The sequence below is a fragment of the Ciconia boyciana genome, chromosome 3, assembly GCF_034638445.1.
Source record: "Ciconia boyciana chromosome 3, ASM3463844v1, whole genome shotgun sequence".
In the NCBI taxonomy this organism is placed as follows: Eukaryota; Metazoa; Chordata; class Aves; order Ciconiiformes; family Ciconiidae; genus Ciconia; species Ciconia boyciana.
Genome location: NC_132936.1, coordinates 93,140,493 through 93,168,299, shown reverse-complemented (window position 1 = coordinate 93,168,299; position 27,807 = coordinate 93,140,493). Strand labels below are relative to the sequence as shown.

General features: G+C 41.5%; 1 protein-coding gene across 2 annotated transcripts; it reads left to right on the top strand.

Annotated features, from left to right (window-relative positions):
* Positions 1 to 7,801: 7,801 nt before the first annotated feature.
* FAM98A (family with sequence similarity 98 member A) lies at positions 7,802 to 26,556 on the top strand. 2 transcript variants are annotated; one of them, XM_072856621.1, is made up of 9 exons: positions 7,811 to 7,919; positions 8,112 to 8,190; positions 11,237 to 11,385; positions 13,017 to 13,151; positions 16,062 to 16,246; positions 18,645 to 18,725; positions 20,117 to 20,233; positions 22,953 to 23,120; positions 24,673 to 26,556. In XM_072856621.1, exons 2-9 carry the CDS (start codon positions 8,138 to 8,140, stop codon positions 25,429 to 25,431), a joined length of 1,647 nt encoding a protein of 548 aa, XP_072712722.1. In that variant the 5' UTR covers positions 7,811 to 7,919; positions 8,112 to 8,137; the 3' UTR covers positions 25,432 to 26,556. The 2 variants fall into 2 exon arrangements, with proteins under 2 accessions (XP_072712723.1, XP_072712722.1); XM_072856622.1 differs by lacking the exon at positions 11,237 to 11,385 and having other exon boundaries at positions 7,802 to 7,919.
* The last annotated feature ends 1,251 nt before the right edge of the window (positions 26,557 to 27,807 follow it).

The following is a 27,807-nucleotide window of genomic DNA, read 5'->3' as shown; positions in this document are numbered from 1 at the left end:
AACTAGTGCATCCCAAAGCATGATAAAACTGTATTTCTTTAGTGCAAAGGGCAGGGGAAATTGCATGAGGCAGGTTTTTGTGTGGCACTTGATGTAATACTGTTGGTTTATTACTCTCTCAGACCATTACAGAAAGGTAAAGGGAGCAAAATCATTCTGAGACAGAATTCAGTCCTCTTCTGCCTGCTGCAGAGTAAGTGCAAACAGCCTATGTGCCACCACTGTGGGAGTATAGAGCAGCCATAAAACGGATTTTACTTGACTCCTCTGCCTCTATCTAGCATGAAGGAGGAGAGAGATGCAGGTTATGGTTGCTAGACCATCCTTTCTGTTAGCTATTTTCAGCCAATATGGATATATTCCTGACTGTAACCAACCTGAGCAAAATAACACAGCTGCAGACTGTTATAGTCTGCCTTAGAGCAGAAAACCGAGGCTCCATGTTTAGTATTAGTTTCTGGGTTTTGTTTTGCAATCCCACCTCCACTTCTTCTTGGGCTGTCTTGTTGCTTGCAGTGAGAAGGCTGATTACCATATGTTAGCAGTTCTAGGCTCTGGTAAAACGAGTCAAGCTGCTGTAATAATTCCCATGAAGCTGTCAGCAACTGGGGATGCAGAGAGCAGAGCCATTAGAATTGCTCGGGTGGGTGGTGAAGAGTTGAATACCTGCAGGAAATAAAACCTGTATCAGAGCTGCTTCGAGGGAAACAGTGTTCCTTTTTCCAGTAGGCTGACTGAAGAATCTTCAGTTTACAGACAGGAAAGCACACACGCACAAGGTAATGTTTTCAATTCTTAATCGAATATAATTTTTCTTCAAGAAACTCCTTTTGTTGGGGAGCTTTAGCGAGAACCTAAGCAACCCTGAAATTAGTACCAATCACTTGGGATACCACCCTGTCTAATTTGTTCACAAACTTTAGATTAATGTAGCAACAAAATACCACTTTAGGAGAATGGTAGCTGTGAAGAATATTAAAAGCTCTGTAACAGTGATCTGGTAAAGAAACGGTAGGGATGATCCTCACATCAGTACTCACATTAGGCTGTATTCATCTCCTGTCAGATACGAAAAAACAGAAATTAAAGGTAAATGCCAAATAATTAGATGAGAGAAGGACTCATGTAGCTATGCACCTGAAAGATGGGTATTTAGAAATGCTTGATTAGTGGGGAAAAAAAAGAACAAAGTCTATTAGCAAAGGAGTATCAGTCACTGCTTTTTCTCGTAAGAACTGAAGGCTTAATGCAATTAAATCCATTTATATGGTGCTTTCCAGGTACTGTTTAAACTTTATGTCCTCTGCCAGTTAGTTTCACAGATTATACTACTTTACCAAGTGTATGAGAGAAGTTCAAAACCACTCTATCTTGATTGTGTCTCTAGCCATATCATCCAAGATAGGATTACAAAAGTAATTCGCACTTGTATTTCATGCATTCCATGCAATAAATTCATGCAAAGGATTCAGTTTGGCTGGGGGGAAAAAAAATTCCATATCTGCATTTGCTACAGTACTTTATAATTCACATTTGCTCTATCTTGCCTTTGATATCAGATACAGGTGTGGACAGCCTGCTTCAAGCTGGCTACAATGTCTACAGAAGAGAGATCATCCAAGATACTAAATGACCTGTAATTATTCCTCTGAGAGTTGAATTTGTGTTTCAGAACCCAAGAAAGGCTTACAGGTTGAAAGTTTATTTCAGATTTGTAAGATGAAACCCTCTGCTGTGTAAGGTTAGCATCCTAGACCAAAGCATCAAATACATAGCTTTTAGTTATCCTAGTTCTTAGAAATTTCTTCTCCTAGTGCACTACGTACATGCACATTATGTTCACCTACAACCATTTTCATTCTGTATTAAGCTCGCCAGATTTCTTCCAGACTACATCAAAAGCTTTTGGTATTGAAAGCTTTTGATGCAGAGGGGAAAACAATTAAAAGGGCCTCAGATTTGGGAATGTAACAGTCAAACCCACCAGATGCTCAGCAAGCAGGATTTTAGGATGAGCATTAAGTTTGCTGTAACAAGCCCATTCTCTTTGCTGGCTTTTGGTTAATTTCCACAGGAGCTAAGAAAATGTTATCTGGAACTGCTGGACTTCTGGAATCGTGTTCTGAGAAGGTGGGTGCAGATTTGCATGACTGGAATGGTATCTCTTTCTCTTCTCTTTGGTATGAGGGCACATTCTTTTAATTATTATTAATATGATTAATCAGTGAGGCTTTTTCTATATTCTTAATGATTAAACATGCTGTTCATGGGTATGTCTGTAATATAAGTTCTTTTGCCAGCATCTAAGAAGACCGTATGTGCGGATGCTTCCTTTCTCTTGATTAAGCAGTATTATTTTTAAAACAAACATTAAACTTTTATGAAATAACACTGGATCCTGTGTGCTGTTTGTTTAAAAATTATTCTCTAAAGAGGATTTAAAAAGTGCAGGCTACTTCAAAGTATTAATAGTGGCAAGAGAGGGCGGTAGATTCTGAAGCTTCTTGATTCATAGGGCCTTTCTGGCCCTACAGTAATGTAGTTTCTGTATCTCTTGGAAGAGCTGCTTAAAGTAGGGAAAAAGGCTTTTTAAAACTCCTGTCTCTATACTTCATCTGGAATCTTCCAGCTATTTTTAAACTCAGCTGCCATGTTAAATTATTCATGCAAACTTTTTTGTCATATGTTCACAGAAGTCCCTTGCTAACTCTTTTCACAATTATTTCACCTGAGGGAGATGGTGCTGTGTTTCACCATCAGAAATGTCCTGGCAGCAGCTACCAAGCATGTAAAAGAATAAAGACAAACAACAGACAGCCTGCTTTTTTTGCATAGATTTATCACAGAAGTTGATTATTCTATAAAATAATGTGTAACAGTTTGCTTTACAGTATGTGGATAGGCTCATCCTGCTTTATATGTGAGGAAAAACCACAAACTAGTTTGTTGCTGCTGCTCGGGGAAGGATAACACTTTAGAAATACTTATTTTCCCCACACAAGCTCCACACAATGCTAACATGTTTCCTAGCAGCAGTGCCTGGTAAGTCTTACTCATCTGTATAATCTTAAGTATTGAATTGTCAGCTCTCAGCTTGCTGTTGTGTTCTAGATCAGCTTTCCCCTTCTCCTTCCTTAATTTGCTACTGCAGAGGCTGGCTGGTAAACTAATTACTGTAGCACTGACATCCTTTGGCTAAAAGAGGTGTAATCCAGGGATGGATTTGAACACCCTGTCTAGAAGACACTGCCTGCACTTTCATCCCTTTCTTTAGTAACCAAAGCGGCAGAGTAGCAGAGATCCAGCTACCCTAGAAAATAAAATAAGCATGTATTTCTGCTGATAAGGTATTCAGGAACATGGTACAGTATAGCTAGTGAAAAAATTAACTGCCACACAAAGGCTGCATTTTAACCTCGTTCTTTAGCAGAAATTACCTCCTGCCTGCAGTAGGAGAGAAGCGTTGGTTGGAGCTGCGAAACCTGGTAGCCTGACAGAGGTGAAGGTGCCTGCAGCTGTCTCCCCAGGTCCAGCCAGTAGCAAGGCTGAGCTCCCAGTAGGCACGCACACACACAAACACGTGTACGTGTATACATGTGGCCAGCCACACAGATAAACACATATAAAACCAGAAAACAGCACTTCTGCAAATGGAAACAGGACCAACAGCATCATCCTGTTCCCCTCTCTGGAATGAAGGTCCTTAGTGGAACATAGAGACATACATACAACATGGGTCCTCCAGTAACAGGCCTTAGATGCTCATTTATCCAGTAGCTGGCCCCAGATCCTTCTTCTCTCCAGCTGCAGACACCTGGTCATACAAGCCCCCAAGGCCCACTGCCCCACTCAGGTTGCTGGTACTCGCACCCCCTTGCACCCACAAACACAGGCGTACACAGACTGTGGATCCCTTCAATAACTGGCCTTAGGCAGTACACCCAGCAGCTGGCGCTGGTGCCCTCTCATCTTTAATCCTCTCAGGCAGAACCTGACGGCACAGCAGTAAGGACTGAAGAAAGTCTGGAGAGCTGAAAGTAGAGGCTGGAAGAGAGTTAGGGGAAGTGTCATACATGCTTGTCCTGCTGTTGATCTTCCCATGGTATCTGGTTTTAGTTAATACTATCAACAGGCTATTCAGCTAACCAGAGCGTGGTCTGAGCCAGAACTGACGTTCCTAGATACCTGGTAAATACAGCTGTATGTCTGGCAGCCAGTGGGCTTTTATCTGCAACACAGTGGGCATGCATCTGGGCACTTGGGAAAAGCTGAAGCATCCTCAGAGAAATTAGTAAAAAATTTGATTTTGATACAAAAGTGATCAGGAGCACTTTAACTCGCACACTCTGCACCTTGTAACACTCAAGTGTGTTTCATGCTGTTCCACAAGTGCAGATTTCAGGATGCCTCTGTCATGGGGATTTTTGACAACCACAGAGCAAACAGGCAAGACCTGAGGTGGGGTGGTGTAAACACTGTGGAAATAATTTGGCTGTAATGAAATAATGCCTGCCTTAAGGTTGTCACCTTTGGCCAGGTTTCATATGGAAGTGAAGTTTAAACCGTCAGGGTGTGTATCTTCAAACTCAGTGACCCATTCCAGGCAAGTTCAACAAGCCTCCTCCACATTGGTGGCAGGTCCTTTTGGTACAAAGCTGAAGGAGGGGCTGCAACGTCAGCTCACGCTTTATTAGATGTGAGAGAATCTGCTCAGGAGGAAGTCCTTTATCTTCAGTCAGAGGTCACATCATCCTGGACACCAAAACCTATCAATCACAAAAGGCAAATACACAGGAAACCAATTGTCTTCGCTAAATGACAACAGGTGCCAGAGCAGTGGAGCACCTCGCACCTCTCAGAATAAATATTTCTGGCCGCTGCGCAGCCTCAGGCCACGCAAAGGCTGCCAACTTCCTTAACCTCTATGTCACAGCCTGAGAGCACCTGACCAAGATCCACCATACACATTGACATCCCTCCAGGACTAAGGGGACTGGAAGGGGTTTACAGGGGTCCAATGGACTGGACAGCAGCCACCTGGGCTGGTTTGGTTCTTCCCGTAGAGGAAATTGGTATTACACAGCTTTTCCAGTGCTGGCCCAGTGTAGGGAGTCACCTACAGCTCCAGCCAGGACGCTGCAGTGAAGCTGCCTGAGGACCACGTGGACTCCCAGAGCTACAGCTCCCTGCGAGTGAGGGTGGGGAGGGAAGGAGCCGTAACAAATCTAACCATGGAGAGAACAAAACGTGAGGAGAGCTGAGCTCAGTTCTGCAGCTTGACAAGTCTTCTGCAGAGCCTTTGGTAGCCTGTGGAAATCGGCTACCCCAGTTACAGCCCTGGTGCAAGCTGACAGCCTGAGTGGCAGCTGCTCCCAGAAGCAACCGTCCTGCAAAGCCATGGATCTCATTGCGTAATAGCAAACAAGATTAGTTTGTTCAAGAAGCAGTTGTATGCAAAACAAAAACTAACTGTACAGTGTCCAATTGAATTTCTTTTAGAGGGGCCAGGATGTTGCAAAGTTGCCATTCACACCTCCCATGCCTCCAAAATTTGGGTGGTGAAAAACCCTGTGTACCTAGGAAAAAAAAAAACAACTGACAAGACACAGAATGACAAAGCAATGCTGTCTTCCCTGTCCTCAAGGGAAATTTAGCTGCCTGCTCTGGGTTAGCATCACACCTCCAACTGTTCTTCTCCCCAACCGGAAGATCCATATGGTTTTCAAGAAACCGCTGGTTCCCACAACACAGAAAGGAAAATAAGGCAGTTGTGGAACTGAGCGATACAGACTGGAGAAGATGCCTTCTGTCTTGTCCCTACCCTGCAGTATTGCCACAACTGAATCAAAGAGAGAAATAAACAAAAGGCTGGAGGGGGGGGAGACAAAAAAAAGTTCGGAAACAAGGGCTAAACATTATGCCCAGAAGCAGCAGCAACTGAGGAGCAGGGTCAGACTATGGACATACTGCCCTGCTTTGTACACTTCCAGCTGTGCAAGCAAGCTGAACGCAACCGTTACATCAAAAAAGTGTCACAAGCCTTCAGCTGCAGTGTTGAATTTGGGAGGAAAATATCCAGTCCCCCAAACCTCCAGCTTAGAATAACCACCCAAGCAAGGCTCCCAGGCAGAACATCTGAGATGCTGCGAGGGAAGGGACTGAAGGGAATCCAAAGGGAAGGGACTGAAGTCAAGGCAGGAAATTCTCACAGCCAAGTTTATCCCAGCAGTGATAAAGCAGCTTGCCAGGAGCCTTAATCTGTTTTTGTTTTTTAAAAAACTGAAATAGCCTATGGCTACTCTTTACCAACCACTATACAACTAGAAGCAAATATACAAAGAAACAGAAATGCCCATACTATTCCTTTCACGTTACGCTTTTAGTCTTTAGGAGGTAATTTTCCCCTAAATTTGTAGATTGACCTGTCTTTAATAGCAGAACCAGTGACTGAGCCACCTGTTAGTGAAGAATTACTTCTTTCTAGCCCTTTGAGGTACTGTTTCTTTGTTCTCCTACATGTCTTGAGGCTACAAGATCCCTTCTTATTTGACCACAGCTTTTCTTTTTTATGCCTGCCAAGGGCAATTTCATGAAGTACAGGCAGCCAGGACTCCTCTGCTGGAGCATCAACTCGCTCCTGTTGACAGACTGGGATTACTTTTGGCATGAGCATTTTTGCCTTTCTCTGGCATGGCCTAGCCATTATGACATACTCTGCTCTTTTATCCACGCTTCCTTTTTAGTACTGATGTGCTTTCTGCGGGCCTGCTGTGTCCCAGGCAACATGGCAATGCTGTCTAAGAGAACTAGAAAGAGCAAGAAAAATTATCCCCTCTAATAGAGTTTTCCATTATTAACGATGCATCTTTATCCACGTGCATGGCTTTCCTTCTGAAGATGCTGGCAAGTGAAAGAAGTGAACAATGTTACACCAGCCCTGGCCCCCAAAATTTAAAATAATTTTAAAAGAGCTGCCAGAGCATTGCCTTAAGGAGTGTCACTGCCAGCACAGAGTCGGGCAGGCTCCGCTATGGCCAGCATTGCTTCAGCAGCCTCAAAAGTCCCATCACCAGCGGGACACCGAGACACTGCTGCAGCCAGCGCCGCCGGGGCACGGGGCACAGGGCACAGGCCCCCGCGGCCTCCGGCCCGCGGCCTCCCAGCCGCCTCAGCAGAGACAGGCCATCGCCCACGGGTTCGCGCAAGCCCGCCTCGGGAGAAACGAGACCCGCAGAAGCAACGACTTCAATTTATTATTTTTATTTCCCGCGGCAACCGCGACACCTGCCGCAGGCCGCCGCCTACCACCCACCGCCCCCGGGCCCAGCGCAGCAGGCCCCCGCCCTGCCCCAGCGGCCCCGGCCCCACGGACCGGCGGGAGGCAGCCCTACGGCGGCCGCGAGGGGCCCTGTGCCGCAGATGGCATGCCGGGATTTGTGGTCCCGGTGGGGCCGCGGGGTCCTCCTGGGTGGGGAAGCGCTCGCTCGCTGACGCAGTTTGACCCTTCTGCCGCCCCGTCCCCCTCCGCCCGTTGCCGCGACACCGCTCGCCACAGCACATTCCAGCGTGGGTTCTAGCGTGGGCTCCGAGGCGGGGACGGGGGGGGGTCCTTCCTCCGGACCTGCCCGAAGTGCCGCCTGAACAGAAACGTGGCATCCTTGGCTCGTCCCGGGCTCCTGTCCCACAGAGACGCCCCGGCGCCCGTCTTCCACCCGCGTCGCCGTTTAGCAACGCTGCCTGGCTCGGCGGGTAGGCGGGCACCGCCGCGGAAGGAGGCCGCGCCGATCAGGCATGGCGGCGGGTGGCCCGAGAGACGCCGGGTGAGGGGTCAGGCCGGGGACCTGCTCCTCCCTCCCTCCCTCCCTCCCCGCCCTGACATGCCAACCCGGCAGTCGGCGGCGCAGCAGCGTGCGAGCAGCGTACGTGTGGCCGCCGGGGGTGGGGGGGCACGGGTGCGCGGCGGGGGCTCCTCGCTGCCCCCACACCGCAAGGCGGGGACGGGGTGCGACCGTTGAGCCCCCCCGCGGGGCCGGGCTGCGGGGGAGGGCGGTCGGGGGAGGGAGGCGGCGGGGCTGCGGGTACCGGGGGCGCTGAGTGCCGCTGTCGCGCAGGTTCCCCCTCCGTGCCCCGCCGCAGGATGGAGTTCGAGCTCCTGGAGAGCGACGTGCTGGAGTCGCTGGAGGACCTGGGGTAGGTGTCCGGGGCCGAGCGACGCCCTGTCCCGGGCCGCCGCTGGCGGGGGGAGGGGAGAGGGCGCTTGGCGGCCCTTGGCGGGGCCGTGGCGTCCCCGGGCGGCCGGTGTGGGCCGGGAGCAGGAGGAGGGCGGCCCCGGTGTGGGCCCCTGGGGCGGGGGGCGCCGCTGTCCGCCCCGGGCAGGCGGGGCCGGTGTCGCCCCGGAGGGCCGCGGCCCAGGGCAGCACCTGGACTGGTCCCATTTCATCAGAGCCAAGGTGCCGGCCCCATAGCGGGGCTGGCGATGGTGGCGGCTGGGCTTGAGAAGAGGCAGTTTTTTAGCTGTACGGCCTTTGCAAACATTTTACGTCTTCCTGTGCGCTTATCCCCTTGATTCTTGTGGTGCTATCTCGGCTGTGAGCCCTCTGTTCAAGAGAGCGGTCCTAGCTGAGGGTGGGGAAGGGAGAAAGAAACCTTTTAAGAGAAGCTAGGGGGGAGGAAAACTTTTAGGCTTCCTATTTAGTGAAAAATAATAGGCAGCAAAAACAATTGTAAATTACAGTATTTTTTTCCTTTACTTTCTTTTTTAATATAATATAGCACAGGAAACTTTTGTTGTTTAAACCTGTTGCTCTGTCAGAGTCAGTAAAAGTTATATAAATATGAAAGGGAGAGCAAGGAGAACGTGCCCTACTGTAAGCTTCCGTGTCTGTAAACTGTTGAGAGCTCAGACAAGAGGCAGTTACAATTTTACTGTTGCTGGTTCTATGCAAACAGCTGTATTTACTTACATTGGCCACATTCCCATAAATCACTGTGTGGCTAGAGTCATTATGCTCCAACAAGGATTATATTTCCAGGCTAAGTTGGTGATGCTCATTCCAAAGCTGGACAAATAGGCTTCTGTTTTGGCAGGTATTTCTCTGACTGAAATGTGAAAAGGTTTCTGCCATCATGGACATACTGTGATTGGCTTATTTTTTCTGCCATATATTTAAAAGGATATTACTGGCATGAAGGATTTGTGATTTGTGCTCCTTATCTGTGTAATTATAGACAGAAAGTGTTGCTGGTGATTTTTGACATAAATAAATAAAGCGATCAATGAAAGTAGATTACAAAACAAATCATATCAACCAAGACTGGCAACAGTGACTGAAAAGAAAATTTGGAGGGTGAAGAGCATGGGGCTTCAACAATACTGGTAACAACTGGGAAAACTACTGCATGTGACTAAAGGACTTTCTTAGTGTCTGGAAAGACTGGGGTGTTTGAGGTTTTAAGTTTTGGCAGAAGCTCTGTGATCCTTCACAGTTTAACTTATTTTTTCTAACCAGATACTGAAGACTTTTCTAATATATTACTTGATTTATTTTTTTTAATGGCATTGCACACCGAAGAGTTGTTTCTTTTTGGATTTGTGCTTGAGGTGCTCAAATAGTGGCCTCTTGCCTTGTAAGTCAGTTTGTTGAACTATTGAAAAAGCAAACAAACCGGACAGCATAGTGCTACCAAAAGGGGAGCATAGCTCTAGATCTTGTCCCATTGGCAGGAGTGGAAGGAAAAAGCTGCTTGCAGTCAGGAATCTGCAAGTTGGATTACTGGCCAAATAGATGTGTAGCTGAAGTCATAATTATCAGAGATAACACAGTCAAGATGTCATATCTGTCAAAGAAGAATTCTAGAAAAGGGGCCTCTGATGTGACCAGTGACTTAAATCCAGATCCTGCCAAAGCAAAAGGCTTGTCATCACTTCCCTTCTACTTTGATCTATAACTGGATGTTTCTATTCTGAGTCCCAGATGTTCCTATACACGTGTAGGTCTGAAACCTCTGTGGGATGGGACTTAAACTTGCTTTAATTAGCCTGTTGGAATTGTCTGGCCTACTGTGGTAATGTAGTAGGGTTGTAATACATCAGATTACAGCTTCCCGCCAGCTGCTAGTAGATTAACTCTGTGTCACTAATCGAGCTGCTCTGTGAGGTAAAAGTTATTTTTGAGTGTGGCTGCTTCATTTTGGTTGGATGAAGTAACAGGCTGTTACAGTGAAGACCAAATCCTTTATATGTGATGTTAAGCACAAGAACAAAGTATGGAGAATAACATTTTAATTTGCTCTTTGAGACATTATTTTTTTTACTTCTGAGGTTTGCTGAGAGTGGACTGGACACACTGGGTTGCTGTGACATAGTGGGTGACATTATCCGGAAGTTCGAAAGAGGGATTTCGGTTGATTATGCTCACTCTTGGATATCTTTCTGTTTTGAGTGCAGTATATCAAAATAATACTGTGCATTTTTTCTTAAATACTGTGGTAAGCTCTGACTTTGTGCTTCTACCTGGTTAATAAGGCAGTCTTCTCCCTACTCTTCCTCCTCCTCCTGACAGAGTATCAGTACACAGATGTCCTGAAAACTATGTCTTCTAAGACCTGATCTGTAGACTCATGCTTTCTTACACTAGGCCTGTTTTTGGCTAATTTTGTTTATGCAAAGAACTAATTCTATTTACTTTTCTTGTGCCCATCTAAGAAGGTAATTTTTCAAAAGAGGATATTGTTTTGCATATCACTTTTGCAGCATTTGTATCAAAGGCTTTGTTTCGCATGGCAACCCTTTAATACATGATAGGAAATGACAGAAAAGATGCACTAGTTCAGCAGTAATTATTCAACATACTGTAAGGCAGTGCTCAAGAATGATACTTTGAAACTGCAGTTGCCCTAGATAGGTATATTGCAAGTAACATCTTCAAGTGATAGAGGCAGAGAAGTTGCGTCTGTATGTGATAACATTCTCCAGGATGAAACCTTTGATGATGATATTTTGTGACACAGTCTCTTTGGCAGCAAGCTAATGTGCATGGAAATGGTGGGTTTACTCAGATGTTTTCAATATGCTTTTTCTTACAGTTCAGTGCAGGAATCTTATCAGTTTAGATGTTCAGCATTGCAGATGTGATGAGGGTGTAGTTCTCAATATGTATACAGCATAAAATAAATCTATCACAGGACATCAGTCATAGCAAATGTTAATAAACTGTGCTTTTGTTTTACTTGTCAGTTACAAAGGTCCATTGTTAGATGACGGAGCGCTGGCTCAGGCAGTCTCTCGTGGAGCCAGTTCCCCTGAATTCACCAAACTCTGTGCTTGGTTGGTATCTGAGTTACGGCTATTCTGTAAACTAGAGGAAAATGTGCAGGCAACTAACAGTAAGTAGCCATAACTCTAGCACAAACGTGCACTTAATGTGTGTTCTTGCATGCCATAAAGATTTGGGCTGACAATTGCCAAATCTGTTGTACCAGAGAGTATCATCTGCACACTGTCAGATTTTGGATATTTTCTGCCTCAAACTTGCCTCATGAACAGCCAGTAGAGGTTGAAATAATAGTGAGGATCAAACAGTCTTTCTTCTGAAATTAGCTTTTTCTTTTAATTGTTCAACCATAGAGTGGTTGAACACTCTATGAACCTAAGTTGAACATAAAGTTCTTGGGTGGATTTAAGGAAATATTAGTGGGTTTTTTTTAGTTAGATCATGAGAATACTTTTAATTCAACACTTCTGTTTGTAATTTTGATGTAAGAAATACCTACTGTTCAAGGAAACATTCTCATGACTACAGTAATCATATTTTATTTTTATTGTTGGTTACCTTAACTCTGCTTACTATGTATTTTTCCTTCTTTATGAAATAGTCTGTGAGAAGGAGCCTGAAAATGTATGTTTGTTTAATTATCATTTTGGTGGAGAAAGCAAACCTTAGTTTTCAAAAAATGTTATTTTTAGTCAACTTGTCATGACAATTCTACAGATTAAATTGTTAAATAGGTATGATAACCTGTACTTCTGAATATCTAGTGTATTAACTCATAATGCCTTTATGAGCTTAACTTTCAATCTACTCAGTGGCCAAAGATTGCTGCCTTTCACCTCAACATCTGTTATTTTCCTTTTTCTCTCTGTTTTTGACATGTCCATCCTTTCTTCTTCAAGTGTATTTGACTCCCTTTCTCTGTAACAATACAGCATCTCACCTTTTCTAGGAGTATAAGGTTCCTACTGTACTTCTTGTGTAAAAATACAATCCAGCAGTATTCTAACACTTATTTCAAACATCTAAACACAGGGATGGAAACATTTTATCTGTAGTACCATCAAGTCCTACCTTCATTTTACATGACCTGAGGTTATAAATAACAGACATTTTAGGTTTAATTCCTTTTTCAAAAGAAGAAAAACTGTTACCTCTCATTTATTACTATTTTTTGCATAACTTGGCTTAACAAATTCGGATTAGTTTCACTAATTTCTGACACAAATATCAGTCTAAGCTTTGGCTTACATGACTTAATTATTTTTTAAAGGATATTGGTAAGAAATAAGGTCAATTGACAAATGTGAGCTTGTGGGGAGAAGTAGTAAAAACATGAGAGCTCATAAACCATATTATTCATGACTTTATCAGAACTATCTAATACATTTGTAGTGGGAACAGTTAGTTGATACTTAAAATATCCCTGTAAAATTTGTGATGTTTTTAATGTCACTTTTCATTGTAGAAGTTGCCAGTGCCTGTCTGTTGTAGCTGGGAAAAGCTGTCAGTGAAACATAATTTTACAATAATGAGGAATATCATGGCTCCAAACAGGTTGTGCTCTGTCTTTGAGAAACCCAAAGAATGCATTTGGCTTCCATTTAAAAGAAGGGGTTTAATGTTAAATAGCAACTGGAGCAAAGTATTATTAATTTTTTTTTTTAAGAAGAGCTAATTAATTCTAATCATAGCCAGAGATACATATATTAGCTCTAAATAAATTATTATTCTTTTCCTTCTAAGGTCCAAACGAAGCAGAAGAATTTCAACTTGAAATGAGTGGGTTGCTGGCTGAAATGAACTGTCCGTATGCATCATTAACATCAGGGGATGTGACAAAACGCCTTCATAATCAAAAGAACTGTCTCTTACTGCTTAGTAAGTTAAAAGGGTGCTTGCAAGCAAATCTGGTTTTGTGCAAGAATAAGTATTGTTTCTTACACTTAATGAGATACTGTTTTTTTACCACAATGTATAAAAACAGTTACCTAAAATTATTAATTATTTTCCCCTGTAGTTTACAGTGTCAGAATATTATATTTTTGGGTCTCATCAACTTACCAGTCACTCTGTAGCCAGTATATGATGGAAAATATTCCAAGTATTAGCCTTTTTCACATTCACTAGCAAAAAGCCTGTCCTATTACTTCTCAAAAAGTACTCTGAAGAGGGAGTAGTTTGAAGAGTTCTGCCAGGATTTAGCCACTGAACTTTGTTTAGAAGGGTTGTAAAAATGACCATTAACATGAGATGCGTCATCATTTTGAAGCCCCCACCATGACGACTTGGAAGTGCAGTAAGACTTGCATTTTCCTACATTCTGACAACAATTGGAATTGTTGTGAAAAAGAGAAAATGTTTTATCCCAACTCCCAGTTCTTTTGATCATGTCCCTTAGTAAATAGCTTCAATGTTGCTTTTTGCTGATTGAAAAGAAATTAGCAGCAGCAATGGTGATGTCTTCCCTTTACTTTTCCACCCAGCAGGTCTCAGTACCTAAATTGGTTTTATTCCTGCTTAGGTAATGTTAGAGGAGAAGAAATAATACTTAAATTTGGAAAAAGTGTGTGATGTTGATTCACATTTAAAAAAAAAAAAAAAGTTTTTTACAAGTGTCAGAGTTAGAAATTGTTATACTAATTTTAATCAGATCTTAAATTCAACATAAATTAATGTTTTATTTGCTTCCTCAGTTGCTGCTGATTCTTTAACTTTTAAAAACAGAAATTTAGTTCTGCCCTTAGCTGAGATGTAAGAAATGAATTCTAGAGTAGGTTCCTGTATTTCAACAGTAGGAGAAAGATGAGTAGTAAGACTTAATCTGAATTTGTTTTGATAGTATGTTCAAAAATGTCAGAAGAAGTGAGGCAATTATTGCATTTAAAATATTTTGTAGCTGAAACAGTCTGCCCTTCAGCTTATTCTCTGTAAGCCAAGCCATTCAATAAATTTGGCTCATCTGTGACACACAGTTTATCCCAGAGGTTGTCTGTGATGTGTTTTGGTAATATAAGGCCGTGTTCAGAAGCTGAACTCTGGTATCCCATCTGGCAGGAATACTGTTTACTGTCAAATGTGGAATTGAAATTCCAAATTCCTTTTGTGTATACCATGATAGTAATACTTGAAACTTTTGCATAGCTTGCTTTACCTCCATTAAGCTAACTTATTAGGTATCCTGGTGTATGTGAGCCATAAAACCAGATTTTTTCAGGAAAAACAGAATAACCCTTTTTAATGGAATGCCAGGGTATTTTACATTTTAACAAAATGCAGCACAGTTTATGTCAATTGGAAGATGTAGCAGTGTTGCTGGGAGAGGAAAGCACCAAATAAACATAAGTAGTTAGGATTGTCTTGGTGTGCAGCATCACTAGAATACAATACTACGTACTGGCATCTTCAAAGAATAAAAAGTACAAGAGTTTCAGGTTGGTTCAGAAAAGGTCTGCAAAAAAGAATCACTATCTAGAGAACATTTGTGTCTTACAGTAATGGACTTAAAAATGTCAGTCCTTGTCAGAGGAGTTTGAAGGTAGCTTGAATGTGATCTCTGAACTCTTGAAACAAAATTCTGCTGCTGGTTTCTTTTTCAGGAGGTCCTAATGGGGTGTAAATAATTGAAAGTTGAATATAAGAAAAATCTGTATAAAGTACCATTGAAAGAACTGACAAAGGATTCTTTACTGCTTTACGTATTTTAAGAATTTTATCATTTATAAGGTGTTATGTGTCTTTAGCAGAAGGCATTCTAGAGATCTAGAAGAAATTCTAGAGATCATTAAAATGCTTTGTTCTTTTCTTAATCTTTTGATCTGTCCCAATTTTATAAGTAGTAAGCTGCTTTTTTATAGCCATGGGTTTACATCCCTGTTCACAAGTCTGTCTTTACCAGTGCAGTATCTACTTTTCAGTCCTTATTTTTAGAAATAATTATTTACGTTACTGTTGTGGTCACCCAGTATGATTCATGATAAAAGTATTGTTAAACCTGTGCATTTTTTTCAGTTGAAACTTTAAAGTTGTGACAATTGCAAGCAAAGGCTGCATGCTAAATTGATATCACTGTAATCTACACCTAGTGCTGAAATTTTGGGTGTAGACCATGTTCAGAAATTATGTTATTTTAATTTTTTTTGTTTGTTTGATGAAGGAGTTATAACGTGATGGTGGGCTCTTGCAGTTCTGATACTAAAGAGCACTGCAGGCATTCTAGCTTCTATTTTGTCAGTTGCTGCCTTCCTTTCTGGAATTATTATAAACCTGAATTCTCAATAGTACTTTTAAAAGTGGGGTTATTTTTCCACTCTGCATCTTGCCTGGGGAAGTAGAGGAGATTCATCCAACATTTCACTTCTCTCTACTCATTTCCTTGCTTTGTTTCCTAGAGCCTCAAGGAGTTTGTGCTTGTCTAGCTTAAAGTGCATATCCCAGTCCCTCATCCTGCTTATTTCCATGTTCCTAGTCTCCTGTCTTTGCTGGGCAAAGCCTGAAGGAAAAGAGCTGTGCTCTGCTGAACTCTCTGATTAATACCTGTTGGAATAATAGGAATTTTTTCCAGGCTTTAATTGCTTGTACTAAACCTTTCCCGTTTGTTGTGTTTCTAGCATTGGGCTCAGTGATTGTTAGAAATGTGAGCGTTCCATGGCTACCAAAATTATAGCCCTAACTCTTTCTAAAACAGTCCATTTGCACATTTGTTGGTTGTAAGCACTTGAGTTCTCACTGGTTCTAAAGTAATTTAACTCGGCTATATCTGATGCTGAAATCTAATTTTTCTTACCCCAGCATACCTCATCTCAGAACTGGAAGCTGCCAGAATGCTGTGTGTGAGCGCCCCTCCTAAAAAAGCACAGGAAGGAGGTGGCAGTGAAGTCTTTCAGGAGCTAAAAGGCATATGTATTGCTTTAGGCATGTCCAAGCCTCCAGCCAACATAACGATGTTCCAGTTCTTCAGTGGAATTGAAAAAAAAGTAAGATTCAAAGGAACAAAACTAGAATATTTATGATGTTACTGTTTTGATGGGAAATAGTTCTGCTACCAGGGAGAGATTTGCCTCTTGTGAAAGTCCAGTGTTTGACTTGTGAAGGAGAATTAACATGGTTTACTGAGTATGCCAAGAATCAGGATTTTGAAAATGAATTTAAAGGCTTTTTCCACGCCAAGGCATGAGGTCAGGGACTACTGCTATCATTGCCTTATGGGGTGAGGTATTTCTTACTCTGCTCTAGATTTTAATGTCATCACCTGTTGCAGGAGACGTGGAAAATGCTAAGCTTAGGCCTCAGGAAAAACATTAAGGAGAAATGTATTCCAAGAAGTACACCTAAACAAGTTTTTACAGGAACCTACTGTTTTAAAAATGTTTAGGTTAAAAGGTGTTGTAACTAAAGTCAAGTTTGCACCTTTTCCCTAAGGCTTCATCAGTTCTTGTGGTTCAATTTATTTTTGTTCCTTTACATATATGTGTTCTCCAGGTTATGTGTTTGTTTTTTTTTAAGACATTTACTTTTGGAGTAATTTTTAAAAAGCAGAGAAATGAAGTGGAATGGACTGTTCAGTGCACAGACCAAAGGTGGGGGACAAAGTTTTAAAGTTATGTTAAGTAACTTAACTTGCAGGAGAGGGGAGAGCAGAACAGCAGAAGAGAGCCTTTGTGAACTTTAAAGAACGAATATTATTACAAAGCTCCCCAAAATACTTTCAGAGAAGTTTTTTTACTAACCTTTTAGTTGCATTGTACTTAAATGAATCCACGCAATTGAAAAGAGTGCTTCATTTCTTTGCAAGAAATCAGTTTGGATTGGGCTGTTTAAGAAGAGGAGGATGGTTTTCAGCAGAAGTCCAAGGTGTAGAATGGAAGCAGTTTGTTTTCTGTTTTTGGCATTGTCGTGGGCGTTAAATAGTTAGATACATAAGAATTCTCTGCTTCCATTTTCTATAAAAGGTAGAAAGTATTCATAACAATGAACAATGCTAGCAAGCTTTGCTGGTGAAAAAGACTATAAAAATGCATAATACAAAGTAGATAAAAATATTTTTAATCTGGAAATTCTGATATGTTTTACTAATTGACTTTTCTTTTACATTGTCTCGCTTTAACATCAAACTTGTATACACCTTGCAAAATCATTAAGGTTAAATGAATGTTATCTCATTGATTATATCCATAGGTGGTTATACTAAAAAAATGTGAACAGTCCTTATAGCGTAATAAAATACATCAGGAATTTCTAACCTACAGAGTTTTTTAGAAATCATTTATAGCCGTGGTGCTTACAGTCCAAACACTTCAGATGTTGGTAGTGTTTGAGAAGGAGAAAGTAAAGCTGACTAATAACTGAAAAACTTATTTCACTTTGTAAATGAAAATACATCACAAAGTTGAGCAAAACATGAAAATGTAAATAACACAGAGTGAAAATTTTATTCTTGACTGTAAGATGATAATTATAACAAGAGATCACCCTAAAGTTTTCTTGTTTTTAAAAAGCGAGTCTTAAAATAGCAATATTCTGATCTAGCATGTGAGAATCAAGCTACCTTTTTCTTCACACATACACAGTACAGTCTGGAGTAGGATCTTTGTATAATTGACTCTCTTTGTTAATGATCCACCACATTAAAAAAAGAAACTGCGGATAATTGAATGAACTGCTACCTCTGCTCTTCTGAAAGCACTTGGTTTTAAGATCTTCAAGTTAAAAAAAATTGCGCTCAGCACCTTTGGAAAACCAGGTCACTGAATTTGTTAAATCAACTGCTGGAATAAACACCCAAGGAAGTTGAAAAATGTGGTTTGCAGCAGTGGAAAAGTGAAGTTTCATAACTCCAACCTGCTTTGATCCAAGTTTTTGTCACTGCTACTCTGTTCCCTCTGAAGTCCTCAGAAATTCTGAGATGGGAAAGATAACCTAAGTTGTGCCCAAACTTTAAAAATACAGGTTAAATTTAAATTTTCATATTGAAGATTTTCTCCTTTTGATTGTAAAGAGGGGTCCTTCTTTAGGTCGTGTTATATTTCACATAGTCTTAATACAACCTTTTTGATACAAGTGTGGGTATTTTCTGAATTAAAGAGGTGATGTGTAGAATAATCCCTCTCTCTTCAAGGGGAGCTATACCTCATGGAATCTTTCTGTTTTAACTGTAGATCTACTCTATAGTCCCTTCTCTTAATTGTTAAATAATTATAGCCGAGACTACCAGAAATATAAAAATAACTGCTTTCCAAAAGAAGTGTGCTTGGTTCTCTGTCCCAGAGAAAACAACTTGATATTGGACTGTCCAAGAGTCCTCTCCTGTAATTTGAATCTTGAAAAGCTAATTTTTTTTAGCCAATGTTTATATTTTTATATGTCTCTTAACAGCTGAAGGAAACCCTAGCAAAGGTTCCACCTAATCATGTTGGAAAACCTTTATTGAAGAAACAACTGGGACCAGCTCACTGGGTAAGTAGTTGCAGGTATTAAAGCCCGTTTCCCTTTTTCGGTTATATAAAGTATTGATCTTGATTCTGTGTGTAATGTTGCAAAATTATTTTTCTCATCCCTTTCTGAAGATGAGAAGACAATTTTTTGCAGTAGTTTACATATATGTTGGTACAATACATGTTCAGCAACTAATAAGATCTTAGGCTCATGAATCTGTATGTCCAGATGCAGGCAAAAGTTTTCCTTTTATATAGGATAAAATAAAGGAGACTTACAGTGGTGGTGCTGACCTGCATGCTTGTGCAGTAGCTTAAGCCTTCCTCTCCTGCTCCTTGCCAGCACTGTCTGTGTGACCTAGCCTTGCTGAGATGGTGTCACATCCCCTGCTGTGGCTTCTTTCCAGCTAACCTGTGGGTCTTCCCATCATTTCCTCCTCTCTTTCTGTCCTGCTGGAGTACTCTGCTTCCTTCATAGCCTCTTCTCCAAGAAACAGTGGGTGCGCAGGTGGAAGCTGGGAGAGGCTGTACACCCAGGCAGCAGAGCCACAATCATCTCCAGCTGGGTTTTGCCACCTGCTGTTCTAGAAGGGTGGTGCCTGGGTTAGATAGTGCTGCTGCACCAGCACAAACCTATGGCTCCTGCTGCAAGACTGCAAGTCTCTCTTATGTTTCTTGCTTAAGGTTGAAGCTCATCTACTCCCAACAGTCTGCTTCCTTCAGTGCTTGTATTGTTGAGGCTGAAAGTGGGCCCCATCCCCCACCTCCAGCCAGGCTTCAGTCAATACATAAATAATTTCCTTAATGGTGCACATCTCAACTGTTGCTCTGACTAAGCCCACTGTCTGCCACCAGGTGTGTTTCTAGTGATGGCTTTTCCCCATAGGGCACTTTGTTGTTTTGTCTGTATGCAGATTGTACTTTAATCAAGATCCTCTTACAGTACTTTACTTAGTTTTGTCCTCTATCTTTGCTCTATCTTTGTCCTTAAGCTTACTACTTTTTAAGAAGGCAAGGACACCCTGGTCCCTAGGACTTACGTATGTCCTTGCATCTTCTTCAGCATGTTGCATGTCGTATTTTCTCACTTCTGCTTCTCTGTCCTGGTGGGTGTTGAGAAATGCCTCAGCAGTGCGTGCAGTTTTTATGTCCCTGGTCAAAGCCAGACAGCTGTGCTGTTAGAAATGGTAGAAGGCTGAATGTGAGGATAACAGAGCCTTCAAAGCCTTCAGGAAAATAGTGCCAACAGGCATAGCTTGCTGTGGGCCCATTTGACAAGGTAGATAATTGCGGGCTTAAGCCCTGCTTAATATCTCTGTGTGTCTTATTCTCTTCCATCCACATAGTTTATTATCTTAAGTAGAAATATTTTATGTATAATCTATAGGTTATGTTTGCAAATTTTTGTTTCAGGAAAAAATTGAAGCTATTAATCAAGCCATAGTCAACGAATACGAAGTCCGAAGAAAACTGTTAGTCAAACGTTTGGATGTTACTGTGCAGTCCTTTGGCTGGTCAGATAGAGCTAAGGTACAAACAACTTGCTGTGAAGTCCTGGTTGATGGTAATGTTTTATAATAAGTATCTCTGGAAAACTGCTTCATTGTTTCATCCTTCGTGAGTAAGAAATAACCACAGGAGTTGTCTGGTTTTGGTTTGAGTTTCTGAAGAAGTTTATGACAATGTAAGATGACTAAAAAAATTTTACTTAAAACTGATCTGTTGGATTTTAAAATAGTATGGTAAAATGAGAAGATAGACCATGTGTAACTATACACCAAAGCCAAAACATACAGTTAAATAGGCCACTAGAAAAAAATAGTAAGAGGAGATTACTGATCCAACCATTTGTGTTCAGAGTGCTATAATGTGAATCATTAAGTGCTGTGTCTGTGTGATGGTAGAAAAGCATCTTCCTGTTGACCATCCCTTAACTTACTTTGTGCTGTCCACAGCGATCAGATTTCCTTAACTCAAAGTGTGTCTGCAAGCACAACTCCACAGATGCACATGAGAAAAGCTGCTAAGGCACTGCTTGTTCTTACCTCATAGACAGGGTAATATTTTATGTGCTTCTTTTATCTTTGAACTGTGCAAGTGGCTGTGACATGACATCTGTTCTCTCTGAGTATGTGATACATATTCTGCTTTTAAAAATAATTACTTGGTTTCCCTATCTCCTATATTTTGTAGTGAAAACGGAATGACAACACTTAAAAAATAGTACATATCACTTATTTTCTAGGACTAAACCAGATCTGCTAACATGCTGTTAATTATGCTGCTGGTAGTGTTTGAGACTGACTTATTAGTGATAAACTGAGACACATGAATCATCAAGTGTTTTTTCTTGATGATTTATTCAAAAAGCAACTATATTTTAATAATAAACTGTGACCTCTCCCCTTTTCTGTTTCATCACCTAAGCAGGACTTCTACTGGTGTCCTATCTCTTAAACCTTGTATTCTTCAGGTTTTTTAGTAGATGATTGAAGAACTGTCTGATTGAATATTTTAATAGTGAATGAAAATGGGCAAAAGTATGGATTAGGTTAAAAACCAGAGACTTCTAATTTGTGTTATAGCTTTGGCATCCAATTCCATGTTTAGTTTCTTTTTTTTTCTAGGAGAATTCTCAGATGTTTTTGAACTTGACTGGCTACATGAAATCCTTTCACAAAAAACACAAATTGTATATATGCATTTATATCTATTGAAATGCAAATCTAAATTTTTTAGGACCATAACAATGTGAAATTGGAGAATGTGGCTGTAGTATTCCAGACATGCAATACAGTTTGTTTTAACAGTAACTTTTAGCAATGCTGTAATACATGATGGTAATTTATATTTTTAAATATTAATATTTGAGAAGTATCAGAATACGGTACTATAACTAAATAGTTACTTCTCCAGATAGAAACACCAGTAAAAACTTTATAGTCTATTATTAGGGTTTTTTTAAGTTCCAAAGTTTCGAGTTTCACCTAAAATAATAATATCATAGCACCAAAATGCTGTGTTCAGAGCTCAGTCAAACTTGTCAGGGAAGAACATACTACTGCTCTGGTAAATACTGTTGCTTCTCCTGTCTTTAGCCAGCGTCAGGTAAATGACATGCATGTTTTCCTTCATTTTGAATGAACCCTGTTCAACTTGTAATATAAAAGTAGAAGCTTTTGGTTCTAAAACCGTATCACTGAGTCACTTGTAAATACATACTCTCAATTCTTCCCAGTTCCAGTTTTCTGCCTTTAGATGGAAAATAGGATTTTAGGATTTTAAAATTTGCTCCTAAGTTCTTGCCCTGTCAAGGGATTTGTTGGAAAACCTGGTTTGCTTCTCCCCACTGCTGTCATCTAGGGTCCAGACAAAAAGCAGCCCTTTTGTCTGTGTGCAGATTCCAATATGGTTTATCCTAACTGCATCACACATTATACTCTATTGATAACTGAAGATAGATGTAACTCATGTATTAACTCATGGCTGGTAGCACAGATTTCTTTTGTGTCTGTCAGTTGGAAAACTGCTGTCATACTTTTGAGGTGTTCAAAAAAGCCAGTATGGTTCAAAAAAGCCAAAAGGCAGGAGAGGAAGAGGGATTGCATACAAGGCAAAGTTGATGTGTAGTAGCTCATTTCTAGCTTGGGCACTACGTATGCGAGACAACGGACTGAATTAGAATAAGCACTTGAGAGCTTTAGTTCTGCCAGTACCTCTTGATGGCTTGCCTTTGTGAAGACGCTGACTGGAATGAAGTGTGTGAAAGAGTTAACACAGCCTTTTTCTGCTGATACAGTGTTGGAGATATGTGATGAGACAGTGATGAGATACTGGAATGGGTGTGGGTCAGGGTGCAGGCACAGAAGGAGGTCTGGAGGCTGGACGCAGACAGGTTTCAGTATCTTTTAGACATTAGCAGTAATTCATGTAACTATATGACACACTTCTCTTCTGTGTTTGACTGCCTGAAAGTAATACAGTCTGCATGCATATATTGTTAATCTTAAAATTGTTGGAAGATCAGTGTCTTGTCAGTTCAGTCAGAATAGTGTTTCCTATATTACTTAAGAAATTGATTTGACAAATGCTATCTTTGTTGCAGTGATTCTTAATTGGATTAATTAATTTTTGTTCTATTTGCAGTAGTATCTTGTTCTTCAGTGTTGATTTGATTCTTTTGGTGAGGTGTCCCATTGCTTTCCTATTACTTTAGCTGACTGGGTTTTCTTTTTCTTCTCTCCAACAGAGTCAAACAGAAAAACTGGCTAAAGTCTACCAGCCAAAACGTGCCCTCTTATCTACTAAGTGCACTATTTCCGTTGCAAATCTCTTGGCAGCTCGGCAGGATCTGTCAAAGATTATGAGAACAAGCAGTGGGTCCATCCGAGAGAAGACTGCATGTGCCATTAATAAGGTACCTTTGGTGACAAATGGCTGGTTCTGTTACGAATATTTAAGTAATTTGAATGTAGTAATAAATCCTACTTTTTTTAGGATTGTAACTGGAATTTGGAAATAAAGCATAAGAAACTTGGTGTTTATGTACTGCAGATTATGCATCAGTGCATTATGGGAACTGCAATTTCAGCTGTTTAGGTTCAGAGTGCTCCTTCTTAGGGGCAGTAAAAAATTGCTGGAATATCTTTGATTACTTTCAGTGGGAGTAGGCCTGCTCTAATGCTTACCAGAATTACTGATGTCATTACACTGCTGCTGCCTAATTCTGTCACCGTGTCTAAAATAATACCTATATAATAACCGTGTTTCTGGTCTATGTAAATGGAATGTGTTAAGACCACAAAGCAAGGACCTCACAGGTTAGATTATAGTCAAGTATGTAGTTTTAGTAATGGCATAGTAGGAATATGATTTAGACTAAGCGATTTCCCTTGTTTCAAAAATTATGATTTTACAGGAGTAATAGGCTCACAAAAGTACATGTGCTGAACTTGAAGCTCAGTAGCTATCTACAGCAGTGTACTTAGTGCTTTAAAATTTGTGGGTGTACATGTGTGCTTTTCTCCATTTGGGGTATCAATTGTATTTCAGGTAATATTCTAATTCATTTAGGATGGAATGGTGGTGTGCTGATTTGACCACCCCCCCTCCACACCAAATAATTTTTACACCTTTTTAGTGTAGTTGGAGTGTGGAATGTAAAAGAAATTAAGAGGGAAGATGTGTGTGACTATCATGAGACCCTATGTATGTTTTACTAGAAATGCAATACTGCCCTGCTGCTGATCCGTATCCTGTTAACTTATCTCCATTATCAATATTAAATGTTTTCCAAGACAGTAACATAAAGTAACAAAGTAACCTGCTTCTATTTAAGTTTTTCTGTTATGTCACTTTAAAACTTGAAGCAATGCAAGTGTCCCATCCCATTTTAAGTCTTGCTAAATTCTTAATGTCACAGCATCCTTGGACGGCTTAAAGCCCTTCTAGAGTCTTGCTCAACTCTGATCAGCACTGTCTTGACACCTGTTTGTTGGTGTGTAAGTTTGTCTGTGTATGTCCTTACAGAAAAATAAAAATCTTTGCACTTGGTTTACCAAAGATACCATCTTAGCCAACGGCTTCTGCAGCAATTCAGAGCACTACTTAGGAGAGAGACTGTGTTGCACTGTACTTGTGGTTGTTTGAGATTAGCAGTGTGCACTAGTAAACAGTTTAGTGAAAGACGTGTGTTGATGCTGCCTCTACTGGTGTGCCTGCTGTTTGAACAAAAAATCCAGGTCTCCAGATGTGCCTTGTTAGCAGTGCTTGAAGTACTAGATAATCCCTGTTTTAATTTTTATTAATTGGAGACAGAGGCCTGTCACATTCAAACATACAAAAGTTTGCCTTGATGAAATCCTCTAGATGTAAGAACCCTTGAGCGGCTGCTCTTTGTGGTGTGTATCAGTGTGACCCTTCTGTGAGGTGTTACAACTCCTATGGCAGTTCTCCTGTTCTCTTTGCAGGTGCTAATGGGCAGAGTGCCTGACAGAGGAGGAAGGCCCAATGAAATTGAACCGCCACCTCCTGAGATGCCACCATGGCAGAAAAGACCAGAGGCTGGTCCACAACAAGGCGGCGGCAGAGGAGGAAGAGGTGGCTACGACTCCTCATATGGAGGGCGAGGAGGTTATGACCATGGGGGTCATGACCGAGGAGGAAGAGGAGGCTATGACTCATCATATGGAGGGCGAGGAGGTCATGAACAAGGAAGCCATGATCGAGGGGGACGAGGAGGACGTGGTGGTTATGATCATGGAGGCAGAGGAGGCGGAAGAGGAAACAAGCTTCAAGGAGGCTGGACAGATGGTGGAGGTGGTGGCTACCAGGATGGCAGCTACAGGGAGAGCAACTACAGAGATGCAGGTTTTCAAACGGGTGGCTATCACAGTGGTGGTGGCGGTGGTGGCTACCAAGGAGGAGGCTATGGTGGCTACCAGTCATCTTCGTATTCAGGAAGTGGCTACCAAGGGGGTGGTGGCGGCGGCTACCAGCAAGAAAACAGATATCAAGATAGTGGGTCCCACAGTGACCGAGGGGGTGGGCGTGGAGGAGGGAGGGGTGGCCGTGGCGGTCGCGGTGGCCGTGGAGGTCAAGGAGGAGGCTGGGGGGGCAGAGGTGGACAGAACTTTAATCAAGGGGGGCAGTTTGAGCAGCACTTCCAGCATGGAGGTTATCAGTATAATCAATCAGGCTTTGGACAAGGAAGACACTTCACGAGCTGAGGCTGCTAAAAAGTTTTGCTTCAGCAGAGCTCACGTAATAGAAACCTGGTTTCAGAGGCCTGGCTTAATTGCTGCTTGAATTAGTACAGGTTTGTACATGGCAGGTAGAATCTCTTTGGGTGGGATGTTTTGCATTGAGCAAAGTACAGCTGTCTGTACACCTCCCCCCCGCCCCCCAAACTGTCTGAATTAAATGCATCATCACTACCCACTGCATCCTAAACATCAACTAATAGCCATGCTTTTTAGATGTTGGACTGGTTCTCTCTGCTTGAAACACTTTTGTTCTGAAACTACCTGCTGTGTTTGCCTTCTGCTTTGATTTAGAGAAATATCAAGACCTGTCTGGTCAAATTTGTCTGTTGTAATACACAATAGAACTTCTGCATTTTTCCCCCTAATCATTGTTCAATTACATGTTCTAAAACCAGTTCTGAGTATTGCTTCTTGGCTTGCTGGCCTCTTGTTTTAGTCACGAAGATGTTACACACACATGTGTGCGTGCACAGTGAACTCCCTCTGACAAACAGGTTTGTTGTCTATTATATGAGCTCTACTGTGGATGCCATGTTCAGTAGCCTTATCTCCTGCTAAACAAAGTTTTCCCACCTGCTCAACTCTGAAGACTGACTGCCGCCAAAATCTGCAAAGATCATTTAAAACTAAGCTAAATTGTGAACCGATAGTGTATGTAGGCCTGTAGTTAGGTGTAGCAATTCAAACTGACCTGCATCCATCCAAAACAAGTTGCTCCTCCTCCAAACCTAATTTTTACTTGAAATCAGCTAGAATAAATGACAAACTGAAATTTATTTTATTTGCAAGTTAATACCACTGGCTCAGCAAATCTAGGGCAATTTGTTTTGGGGGTTGTCTTTTTAAAGAAATGCACTACGGCCTGGGAAGATTAGTTCCTGCCTGGAGGAAGCCCTTTTATTATTGCTGCAGAAAACAAAGCCTGGCTGAGTTTGATGTTCTAAAGTTTTTGGTTTTTTTCTTTACTGAAAGCCACATAATGCTTCTTGCTGGTTTTTTTGTGTACATAAACATTGTCAAGCTGTGAAAGAAAATGGCTGAAGGTGTGCTGTTGTATAAAAGGTGAGCAATAAAAGTATCTGTATGTTCCCTTTGCTTTAGTTTCTTTTCCTTCTTGGTAGTAAAAAGCAGTTGCTATAGTAGCTGGGAATTCGTGGGGATTTCTGTCTGCTTCATCTATTTTACGTTTTCATCTATTCTAGATGTTCTAGTCATCCCAGCTGTACTGTGCATTCTGCCCCCGAGAAGCTGTCAGAACAGGAGTGGACAGGAGGAATTGATCTTCAGTTGCTCTGAGTTTTGTCCTATTCCTCCCTCTGAACTGGTGTAGCAGCATGTAGTATTCTCTCTTGGGGGTCACTGTGTAAAGTTATTCTTAAGCTGTGTGAGCACCTGTCTCCGAGGTTATGCTCCTGCATGCCATGTGAACATAGATGTTGCTTCTGGGAACTCTCCTGATGCTCTCTGGCCTTGTGGAAAATTTAGGTTCCTGCTGCTGTGCTCGGATTGCTGTAGCAGAGGCTATGCTGATGGCAGTCTCTGGCTACCTGAAGCGCCCTTGGGGCTGAATCCAGGTTGATGCAGGCAGGAGAACTTCCTTGGATTACAGAAGTAACACGAGCATTTTAGAGAATCTGTGTAACGCTGGTGTTGCTGTAATTCAAGCTAATCATGTAAATAAGCTGATAAACATTGTTTAGAACTGATTTCACTGTATTTCATTCTATGATCAACCTGAAAATCTCCTGTTTAATTTATTGTGGCCACTAGGTGCTGCTAGTGATTCACAAGTTGAAAGACACTTGGGAATCTGACTTCATGTCTCTTCTATTTTTTTTAATGTTTCAAAAAAATTTAACAAGCCTGACGAGGGAAAAGTTTTCCATATTGAATCCAGGTCTCTAAGGGTCACTGATATAGATCTATCTCAGCATAATACAGTTCAAATTATGATCATCTAAAAATGAATGTTGCTGCTTCACAAAGGTATTGTATTTCTTACAGTGGGATGCTCCAGAGAAGGTATCTCCCTTGTGGGAGAGTAATACCTTGTCGTGAGCATTAGCTGGTGGCTAGCTGCATTCATGCAAAAATAATTAGTGGGTTTTTTTAAGAATTAAGATTCCTACAACTGAGTCAGTCCTGGACTGGTAAAGGTAGAGAGACTGACAGAGTTAAAGAGCTTTGTGCTGAGAATGTAATATCTTCAAGTTGACAGCTTCTGCTTTTCTTCACACTGCTCCTCACTGTAAAGAGGCTGGTGTTTTCTGTCAGTGCATTCGAGTGCTGCAAACTTGTTCCTAGCAAGAGAGAACAGAGGAGGCTCTTCAGAGAGCCTTT